Source organism: Phascolarctos cinereus, unplaced genomic scaffold (genome assembly GCF_003287225.1).
Source record: "Phascolarctos cinereus isolate Bilbo 61053 unplaced genomic scaffold, phaCin_HiC Scaffold_2;HRSCAF=192, whole genome shotgun sequence".
NCBI lineage: Eukaryota > Metazoa > Chordata > Mammalia > Diprotodontia > Phascolarctidae > Phascolarctos > Phascolarctos cinereus.
Window position 1 is genome coordinate 146,438,776 of NW_027555625.1, and position 11,506 is coordinate 146,450,281.

General features: G+C 45.9%; 1 protein-coding gene across 1 annotated transcript; it reads left to right on the plus strand.

The window, feature by feature from the left end:
* Window positions 1–1,483: 1,483 nt before the first annotated feature.
* Window positions 1,484–8,487, plus strand: LOC110209751 (uncharacterized). Its single transcript, XM_020988414.2, has 2 exons — window positions 1,484–6,519; window positions 7,553–8,487. Exons 1-2 carry the CDS (start codon window positions 2,118–2,120, stop codon window positions 7,693–7,695), a joined length of 4,545 nt encoding a protein of 1,514 aa, XP_020844073.2. The 5' UTR covers window positions 1,484–2,117; the 3' UTR covers window positions 7,696–8,487.
* The last annotated feature ends 3,019 nt before the right edge of the window (window positions 8,488–11,506 follow it).

The following is an 11,506-nucleotide window of genomic DNA, read 5'->3' on the forward strand; positions in this document are numbered from 1 at the left end:
TGATGAAATGGGAGAATGGGGCATGTGGTTGGGCAGATTTGGCCCCATACTTGGTCTGAGTATGAATTTCTTTCTGTCATAGAGCTAACTGTTCACTCTATTTGTTCCAGCCTAGACTTGTAGGGGGAGCTCCCTGACTAAGAGCTGAGTATTGGTAACCAGAGATCAATACCCACTGTTGTACAGTGAATGTCCTATCATGGCATGAGACTCGGGGACTATAGCTTTTCTCTATTAAAAAAAAATTCAGTGGTTCACCTTGATATTATAAGAAATCCTTTAATTTGATAGAGGAAAATGCTTTCCTTCCATGCACATGTCAAAATCACACAAAATTCCTTGAAAGAAGACAAGCACAGAGGAAACTTTGTTCAATGACTCTCTGGTAATTATATCAAAATGAGGTATTAAACAGGGAGACTTATGCTTGCCAAAGGTGTTTACCCCTCTCATGGAGGTTATGTTTTACAGAGTCCAAATGGAAGAAGGGATACTCTGTGGCAGCATTATTCAGACATTTCTGTTTGCAGATGACATTCTATTGATTGCATTAATACCTGGAGAATTTCAGAATCTCCTAAATAAGCTCCAGTCACCCAAGAGTTTGGAAGGAAAAATTATGTGAAATACTTCTCATAGTATGATATACAATTGAATGAGCGACTTTGAGAACTGCCCCCCCCATCTGTCCATGTAAAGAGGCCATTCTTAGCCTCATTTCTTACCTAGCCTTAATCACTGAATGAGTGTTGCCTTAGTGAAACTGAGACCTGTTAAAGACTTTAGCTTAAAAAAGGCCAAGATCCCCCATTGTATCTTGGGCCATCTCCAGTTATCCTGATCTGTATCTGATCACTGGACCCAGATGGCTCCGGAGGAAAAAGTGAGGCTAATAACTTTGCACAGCCCTCCCTCACTTAAATCCAATTCACCTGCATGTCATGTCATCACCTCCCGATGTCATGGTCCTTTTTGAGAATGAAGGACAAACAACCACCACCCACAATCTATCTATCATCTTGCCTATATACTTAGATAGACAATGAACTATTGCTGGAATTGAATAAGAAATTAGGTTGTATTGCATTGGGGAAATTACAACATACTTTTAACAATTCTGAGCTTCCCTTTGGAAAAATGAGATATCTATTTAACTTCTGTTTTTTTTTTCTTTAGTGATACTATAGGGCTGCAAATCATAGAATACCATGACTTCTGCGAGTCATAGGGTAATGGAGAGTATGGTGTAGGTGAACAAAATGCAGTATGTTTCCAGTGAAGAATCACTTAGGGGAAACGGTGTAATGGAGAGGTGTCAAGCTCATGGCTTGTGGATAGCACATGGATGTTAAAACTCTCTCTAGAACCAACATAAAACATAACTGGGAAATTTTTTAACAAAATAAATAACAGTATAACACAACATAGATCATGTTAACTTGTGATTTTCTAAGTCAATATGGCCACAGGGATCTGTTTCTATTTGAGTCTCACACTCCTGACATAAAGGGTATCAAGGGAGCGCATGAGACCAGTTCCACTCTGGAGGCATAACAGCCTTGAAAAGAGGGGCCCGGCTAGAACAAAAGGTTTATTGGGAATGATGGAGTACCTCAATACTCTAGGTCATGTCAGAGCTGTACCTCGCGATTGTGGTACCTGTGGCAAACAACAGGAAATAGGATGGCAAATCAACTTTGTAATCTGTGGGTGGGGTGAACTAAGAGGTCTAAGAAACTTATCCAGGGTCACATCTAGAGTACATGTAAAGAGGCAAGATTGGAATCTGGATTTTCATGACTTTGTGGGCAGTTCTCGATCATCTGCTTATGCTGCCTGTATGAAAAAAGAACTGAGAAATAATTGAAACACATCCAGCTGATCTAGAGGGAAGAAATAGTTGACGTAGTGGTTCCTTGCTGCTGAAAATGAGTGAATGTGTAAAATTTTGACTCCCCAGGGGGAAGTCACTCTAGTTAGAGCTGTTGCTTGGGTCCTGCTTGACTCCCACCCTCACACTATCATTTTCCTGCAAAGTCTCTTACGTGTGCCTTTCTCCTTGTTCTGTTTCAGAGCTCCACAGTGAGAATAATGGGGACCACCAAAAATCGGGGGTCATGGACTTCATCGACCGAGATGAAAAGAAGCTACATCCTATGGAGGCCCCTTTGGAGGCCTCCCTGAAAACTCTGAGCCAGCCTGAGGTAGGAGAGGGGGTGTCTCCTGGCTGGCCTGACTCTGCCCACAGTGTGCATTCTTGGGGGAAAGAGGTGGCAAAAAATACCCGGCCCACCTGGCTTATCTCAGCATCTTGTTCTGGAGCCTCCCAGCCACCAGAATTAGTTTCCCCCTCTGAAGCAGTCCCTCGGGAGTCTATGAAGATTACACCCATTAGTGTAAACAACACAGAAGCCACTCTGCTTCTGAGTGAACCAGTACCAAGCCCTCCTGTCTCTTTCCTTAAAGTGCTTTCCAGAGGGACAGTGGCTAGTTTTCCAGAATCCAAGCTTCTTCCCGAGACCTACAACAGTATTTTAGTAGAAATGAGAGAGAGAGGTGGATTGCCAAGCACTCTGCATCCTGGCAGGGGAGCCTGGCCTGAGGGCACAGTTCCCCAGCCTGCTGGGAATGCCTCTTTCTCCCTTCAGTTACAGACCTCCAGCCCAGATTGGAGAGTTAGATCTGAGAGCACTGTAGCAGATATTCAGACCTCCCACCCTAGACTTGGCAGCATCCCAGGACAACTTCATAGATGCCGACTGTGTGGCCAGAAGGAAGTGGACTCGGCTCCCACTGCTGGAGGGGGGGTCCTGCCAAGAGGAGGGAAGGGGTTGCTCTGGCGCCTTCTGAAGGCCCTGACCATGGCATCAGCCTCCAGGAACTTGCCAGCCATCAGAGGGGTTGGAGCACGGGGTCCAGGGACTAGAGATCAACTCTTTTCCATAGAACTGAGAGGAGACACTGCTTTATCTAAGCCCCTAGGCATGGTGTTCCCTGCCCATGGGACACACAACCCACAGGCCCCTGAAGAGCTAGCCCAGACGCTCCTGGAGGGAAGACGAAGAGAAGCAGCTTCCAGGGAGGGAGAAAAACTTCTAAAATGGCTAACCTTTGGAGATGCAACCAGTATCCCAGATGTACCAGCCAGGCCTAAGCCCTCCCCAAGCACAGGCCAGGTCAGTACCTGGCACACCTGGGGACCCAGGCACAGGAACCAGCTGAGCCCAGAGAAGGGTATTCTAGAAACGTCCAGAAGGAACAATTCCTCCAGAGGTCATGTGGGAATGCATCTCCCTGGGGCATCTAGCAGCCATGACCTAGGCTGGGCATCAAGCATGTCTCCATCTCCAAGAGGAGGAATTCCTGCTCTGAGGAGGGTAAACAGAGATTTCACGGTCCCCTGGGCAGTCACAGGAAACCCAGTTACTCTAAGCCTGGACATTGTCAGCAGTGGCATCAGGAAGGAATTTGGAAGTGCCCCTTATACTGGTCCACTAGTGGAGAAAGCACCATTCATCTCCCCAGAGGGGAAGCTACATTCTCTAGGGATCCAGGTTGCCCAAGGTGAGGTAGGGCTTCCAAACACCCTACCAACAACCAACAGTCATACTCCTTCCTCTAGCCACATGGCACCTGCCTTGTTCTCGAAGCTTCCAACTAATAAGATTCTAGCTCAGGTAAAGTCACCTCTGCTGGCTGCCTTCACACAGACCTCTCACCTGAGCCATCTGATGGAAAGTGTGACAAGTAACCACTTTATTTTCCCTGTTCCTCCAAGAAAAACCTACCATCTGAGGATGGAGACTCCAGATAAAGCTTTTCAAAGGTCTGGAGGAGCTCCCTCTGAGGTCGGGACCACCACAGTTGATGGAAAGGAAGTGAGACAGGCTGGCTCCCCTTCCACTGTGGGGTCAGCATTTCCTGAAGGGGTGGTGACCAGCCCTGCTGACTCTGTAAATTCAATCCTGTCCCTGGAGGATTCTGGGAACCAAAAGACGCATTCTTTTGGAAGAATAGAACAGGGGGGCCTGGGAGTAGCTGGAAAGAACTGGATTCCTTCCTTTGCCCCTCTCAGGAGATGTCCCTCTGGAGGGATCCAGCTTTTCATAGGGGGATCGATGATCCCCCTGCTTCCTGTGGAGCCTGAGAGAATCCTAAGGGCATATAAATCCAAGGGAGCGTTGACTCTCCTGGCTCAGGGAGAATCCTTTCTTTCCTTTGTCTCCAACTGCAGCAATGTCACACTGGGGCATCCTGTGCCTCCACCCCAATCTCTAGAGGACCCTCAGAGCCAAACTTTACAGAAGGTTCCTGATCCCAAGTCTGTTGCATCAGGAATTGTGCTTTTAAAAAGCCCATCAGGCCTCTTGAGCCTGGTGCCCCTTTGGGAGTGCAAGGGCCTAAGCAGAGTCAGAGAATCGGCCTATCTTCTAGAACCTGAGTCTAGGGAGAAGGAATATCCTTCTGCTTTTGGTGAGAATCCCTCTTCAGCTGTACACGCCACGGCCCTGCCCCCACAGGCCCTCAAGACTCAAACCCCTTTCCTGGATGGACTGCAAGAGGACAAAGGGAGGGGCCAGCTTGGAATGACAGCTGTTCCTTCGATCCAGACAAAGGTAACAATGGCTTACTCAATGAGGGATGAAATAGCACAGACCCTGGAGGAGGAACGTGGAACCTCAAAGAAACTGGGAGGCAGAGACTTCAACTTCCCTTCCTTCAGATCTGGTTTTGACCGTGATGCTCTGCCCTCGAGAAATCCTCCCGTGGGGCCTGATGCCTTCCGGGGGATGTCTGATGCCAAGGCCCCGCCAGCTCTGGGAACTCAAACTATTAACTGGGCCAGAGGGACACTTTCCCCCTTGGATACCTCAGAAATGGGGCCTGAGCCAGCAGAGTGGCTGCAAGAAGGGGGAGCTGCTTGGACAACAGCTCTCCAAGGGGAGCCCAGGGTGAATGAGGGGCTCCCAGAGGGCCGACTTAAAATTCAAGCTGGCCCCACATTGCTGTTTCTAGGGCCCTTGCTTTTCCTGACTGGGCCTGGGATGGAGCTCCAGGTTACTGACATCCCCTCTCTGTGGGAACCTCACAATGAAAAGGGTAGAGAAGAAGCCAAGACACCTTCCCTGAGCCCTCCAAGGGCTGGACATGGTAATGTGCCCTTGACAGACCACTTCAGCTCCAGGGGGCCATTGAGTGAGAATCCGCTCCACAGTATGGCTTGGGTGGGGATGCAGGGGTCCCAAAGTAGACCTACTGACGATGAAGAACATAGCAGCCAGCTCCTCTCACATGGGAGTCTCCTATCTGTAGGGAAGGAAGCTATCTCCAAGTCCCTTACCACTCATAGAGCAGAGAGAATGGCTGAGGAAGTCAGAAACATGGTAGGGAAAAGTAGGAACCTGGCTGTGTCCTCTGCTGTTAATTCTGGAAGAACTAAGTCTGCCTCAAGCCAGTTACATTTTGTCAACCTGTCTTCTCCTCTGGAAAGGGGGGGCCAAACCCTAAAGCCCACAAAGACTAGGCCAAAAGTCCATAGCTCCCAGGGAGGGAAAGGGGGACTGGTTTCTTTTCCCCTAGTGGGTGTCACTTCACCTTTGGTTAAAACTTCTGATCTCAGCATGAGGCCTTCCCCTTCTCCTTCCCTCTTTCCACCTCTTCCTCAGCACCTAGCGTTCACTAGGAGTGCTAAATTGTCCACAGCTGCTTCACTCATAAGGCAAGCAACCACCCGAGGGAAACTACAGAAATACCAACAGAGCCTTCCCCTCCAGAAAAGTGGCTTTTTGCAGGGTCCAGGAAAGGCTAGCGTTGGTAATCCTGATTCCAAGACCCCTCAGTGGTTCCAGTCCTGTGACCATACAGAGCAGGGAAGGGACTGTGCCCAGAACCAAGAAGGCCCTGCTCCTGGGGAGTTGTCAGGAAACATGACCTCTCAAGGTCTGGAGCTGGGCTCCTTGCCCCATCTTGGCTGGTTGGAGCCTGTCTCTTTAGTGAGACTGAAAGCCCCAAGACAAAGCTCTGAGCTGGAGGCTACATCTGCGCCTTCTTGGCTCTGCCTTGGTGGAAGCTGCTGGGAGGTCATTTTGCAAGCGCTAGACTCTTCCCAAGACCCTGAGGCCACTGGTGTGAAGAGTCTACTGGCCAGGGTCCTTTCCTCTAGGCCAAAGCCTCTCCAGATGGAGGCCGCAGGCACTGCCCCCACCAAAGATGTACAGATGCCACAGGTGGTACTTGGGTCACTGCAGCTGCCACCCCATGCAGAATCCTCTCATCCAGACTGGACCACACAGTCTCCGATCACAGGGACCCATTCTATGGACAATCTCGCCTTGAAAACTGCCCTTCCTGGGAACAGGACAGACCCTTGGTCCTTTGACTGGTTCTGTGACTTTGAGACAGACTTCTGTGGGTGGCAGCAGAATGGTACCGGAGCTGGCTGGGTGCTCACTCAAGGCCAGAAGAGTTATCCCTGGAGTGGCAGCTTCCCCTTGAAGAGCTCCTGTCATTTCCCTGGAGGTGAGTAGACTCGAGGAATGTGCTGAGGCTGTTACCTACTTGTATGAGGGATCATAGATCCTTAGCCTGAGAATGAGAGAGCAGGGCCTGAAGGAAACCAGACAGCGAGCGTTAAAGATGCTTAAATTTGTCCAGCTCAGGTTTTCCCCTTAGCGCATGTCTTGTAAGTGGATACCCGTGTTTAGTGGGAAGGGTGAAATTCTGAGTGCAGGCACAGAAATGTCTGTTAGTACAAGAAGCATTGGGTTCAGAAGACCTGGTCAAAACCCTAACTCCGAAACTAGGTAATACGCTGGGTAAGTCACAACTCGCCCTCAGTTTACTTATATATATAAAATGGGGATAATATTCAGTCTTTTTCACAGGGTTGTTAAGATCAAATGAGTTAACATAGATATAAAAAGTGCTTTGTAAACCTTAAAGCACTATATAAATGTTAAATTTCCTTTCCCTGTTGAGGGGAGGAGGTGGATATGGCAAGGTCAATAAAGACTGCTGTGAGCATCTATAATCTTTTGGAACATTCCCTTCAAACGAGACCCCTAACTTCTTGCCATTCAATACTGTTTGTTAAACCCACAAAGTACAAATGCCTGTGTTTGGTGCCAGCAGTGATACCAAGAAAATGATATTTGAATCTAACCAAAACCCTGGGTGCCTTTTTCTTTTCCTTCTTACATGTAGAAGGCAATTAGGCTCTGGATAAAGTAACCCATTTTGCAGATAAGGAAAATGAAGGTTCAGGAAAAGGTAATGTGCCTTGTTCAAGCTGACATAGCCAGTCATCATTTGAATCCAGGTGTCTGGGCTCATGATTCAGTGATTTAAAAAAAAAATTCACTCGTCCATGTCTGTTTCTTTACTTTTAAAATGAGAATAAGAACAGAGGATTTCCAAAATCATCTTTAATGATGGGATTTTGTTGTGCCTGCCCAATGGCCAGTAAAAATCCTAAAATGTTTAGTGCTGGAGATTCTAGGTCTTTTATAGGTGGATTTCTCTATTTTTTTCCTTGTCTTCTTCCATACCCCAGGAAACCATCTGCTTCTGCAGAACCAGGCTTCTCCACAAACAGTCCCCAGAGCTGTTCTGATTAGCCCAATCTTGCATGGAGCCAGATGGGTTCGATTTTGGTATGGTCCCCTGCAGCCGAGCATGGGTAGGTGTCAAATGTAGCTGGGGGTGAGGGGACTTGGTTGCAAGGTTCTGAGAACCCACTTGGCTAGGCCCTTCTAAGGGTACTTCTGGATTGCATTCACCCATCTCTCTGAATTGGGATGCAGCAGGATGGGAGCATTTAGTCTAGATCTGCTTGATTGAGTGTGCTGGCTGCTACCTGAACCTATGTGAAGATTACCATCTCTCCAGTCCTTTGAGATGGATTAACTATTACCTCGATTCTGTTTGGAATGTAGCAGCCAGGCAAAAGCTGAGACTCTTCCCACCCTCCTCCTGGGGTAAAGAGTATCAAGGCCCCCATTTCATCTGGCTCTATGCCTCCATTTCAGAGGGATTCCAGACCTAGGACACGTATGCTCACTGTACTCTGCTTTGGGACCATTCTCTCTGGGAATAATGTCTAGAAATGAGATGTAACATATGTAAAGTACTGTGCAAACCTTAAAGTGCTACTAAATGATAACTATTATTAGTGGTAAAAGATTTTGTGTACCTTCAAGTGTGGTATAAATGCCATCTATTAATAATAGACCCTATACTCTATGTATTTTGTATATTTATGCCTGGCATACAATCTGTATATATGTGTCTGTCACATATATTCACAATACAACACACATGTATGTATGTATGTATGTCTCTTTGTCCATTCTAGTCTATGAAATAAGGGGGCAGGGAGTAGTGCCCATGTTACATAAGACAGCAAGAGACAGACGTATATGTACATTAATATTTTATGTGTATAATTCATATAACACAGATATAATGTGCATATATTTATATTTGTACACAAATATATACATGCAGTATATACTTAATAAATGTATAGTATGCATAAAAATGTGTATATATACTCTATAAACATAAGATTCTATAAATACATACTCTATACATACTCCACAGATAACATATACTCTATAACACATGTATGTATGTAGATATTCTATAGCTTCTTGCTATCTTATGTATTGTAGGCATATATGTATATCCCCTCCTTCTCACATATTTCATGAAGTAGAATGGACAGAGACAGATACAGAGTCACTAGTGTCCAAGTTTATACAGTGAATGGAACCATTCCAAACTTGGCTTCTCCTAAGGTGTGTGATCTCTAAGAGTCCTTGATTCTGATCTCCTTCCAAGGAGGTGGGTTTCTTTGACAGGAACCATTAGTGTCTATGTCTACTCTCGGGCTCAATTTGGTTGGCGTCTAATCTGGTCCAGTATGGGGCACCAGAGCTCATCCTGGAGCTGGGTGGAAATGAAGCTACGGGCACCACAGAAGATACAAGTAAGTATTTCACTCTCTATTATGGGTGGGAAGCTGTGGACATGGGTTCTGAAGTTTAGGGAACTTTGGGATACTAGAAAATAGTTTACCATTTTCTTGGAGGTTGGAAGTAAGTGTTTTGGGCCATTTAGGAATAACTGAATCAGAAAGAAGTAGATAATTAAGCATGTTGTCTAAAGGAATATCCCCTGGGAGGAAAAAACCAAGAAGGTGTGTGTCATGAACTCTTGAATTTATTATCTATTCTTTTTAGCCTACTTTGATTTTAGAGTTTAGTGGTAAAGTACAGAGAGAATGTAGATCCCTTTAACCACAAGGTATCTCAAGGGTACTTACGATTCTCTAAAAATGTTTGGAACCATTTAGGAGAAGAGACTAAAGAGGTGGTAAAAGAAGAAGGGCTTTAAAATGTAGACCAACATAGTTGATTCTGTCCATTTTTTAATGACCTTGAATATCTGTCTTTCTACAGGTGATGGTGGAAGGAGTTCAAGGCCCAGAAGATGGTGCTCATATGAGCATCGATAACCTTTCTGTCTCTAGCCACCAATGGCCAAAGGGAGAAACCAAGCTTTCTTGCCATTCTTTCAAGGAAACTCTAAATAAAGTTTGAATTAAGAAATACGTTCTGAGCTGTCATGTTTGAATTTCAACATAAAGGCAGGGGTTCTGGGCACTTCAAATGTTAATTGCCCATCAGTTCTATATACTTATTAAATACCTACTGCATGCACAAAGCACTGTGCTAGATGTTGGGAATATGAAAACAATGTAGCCGCTGCCCCTCAAGGAACTTACATTTTATGTTTTTTTTTTAAAGTAAATCAAGATAATTTGAGAAGGGTAAGGTGGAGTTAGGATAGATTGGGGTAGGGGAGATGGTAAATTAGAGGTGAGGTGATAAAACCCTGAACAACGGTGGGGGCAGTGAGAGGCAGATTAGAAGAAATTGTAGAGGTAGAATCCATAGACTTTGACACTTAATTTGATGAATGAGGGAGAGGAAATTTATGGATGGTCCTGATGTGATTGGGAAGATGGTGGTAATACCCTTCATAGGAGCAGATGTTTGGTGGGTCCCCAGACTGTCTTGCCTCCACTACAGGTAGTGACAGCAAGGTATCCTATTACCTCATCCTTCTACTATTACCTTTAACAGTTCAAGTGGACATAGTTGTTAGTGCCTTATATTAACTGAACAGACTTTGTGATACCTTCAGCTTCAACTGTAGGGAAAATCTTGAGCTTTGCCCTCCAGGGCAGTAACGTCTCATTACTTATTAAAAGCGAACAATTCATTCCTCCATGCCCACCTCATGGAGGTAGTTACAAGCAAAATGTTTCATAAACTAGGCTAGAACCTGTGATTTCATTGGTATAGGAAACTACCAGGTGGGGAAAATCTCTCTCAATTTCAGGTCATCAACATCTCTGCAATTTACACTTGCCGACAGCAGTGAGGGGCAGCTAGGTAGTGAGCAGTGGATAGAGTGCCCAGGAAGACTTATCTTCATGAGTTCAAATCCAGGCTCAGACACTTACTAGCTGTGTTACCATGGGCAAGTCACTTAACCCTGTCTGCCTTAGTTCCTCATCCATAAAATGAGCTGGAGAAGGAAATGGCAAACTGCTCCAGTGTCTTGCCAAGAAAACCCCAAATGGGGTCACGAGGAGTCGAACGTGACTGAACAACAGTGTGAAGTTAAGTGTCTTGTCCTGGGGCACACAGCCAGTATGTGGTAGAAGTGGAATTTGAACTAAGGTCTTTCTGCCTTTGGGGCCAGCTCTTTATCTCCTCATTTTTTTTGTTTTGTTTTGTTTTTTGGTTAGGCAATGGGGTTAAGTGACTTGCCCAGGGTCACACAGCTTGCTTCTCATTTTGTAAACTTGAAAGCCTTATAGAAATGTAAGTTAGGAACTATTCCTTCATAGGAATTTCTAGTTTGGACATTAGTGTTGCAGCCTAGAAGGGGATCTAGAGGAAATCTGGTTCTTGGCCAGGTCCTGCTGTGAAGTGTTCTTTCTTCTTTGTGGATTAATGCCTATTTCTACAAGGAGTGTCAGGTTCTTGTCTCAGGCAGACATTGCTGGGCTTCTGGAAGTAGCGTGAAGCACTGACTAGGCTGGTCCAGACTCAAGGATTAAGATGATGGTACCTCAACAGCTTCAGCATCAGCTCTTGCAAGACTAGTAACAGCAGTTTTGGGGCCTGGGGCAAGCAACACAGAAGGGGCTCCTCAAATCAACTTAAGACAAATCGAGTCATTGCTGGGGGTGGGAGAGATCCCAGGTGTGCATGTGCATGTGTGAGCAAGGAGATTGACTGGGAAACCTTGAGGCTTTTCATGGTGGTGGGTGAGGGTGGAAAGGAAGAAAGCCATCTGCTGGCTTCTTATTTCAACAAATTATCTTGCTAACTAGGTGCTAAGCTGAATTGTTTCTAGTTGCTAGAGCTGGCTCTAGGGCAAAGCACAGTCTGCCACCTTTCCCCAAAGCCACAGTTACAGCTTTGAGTAC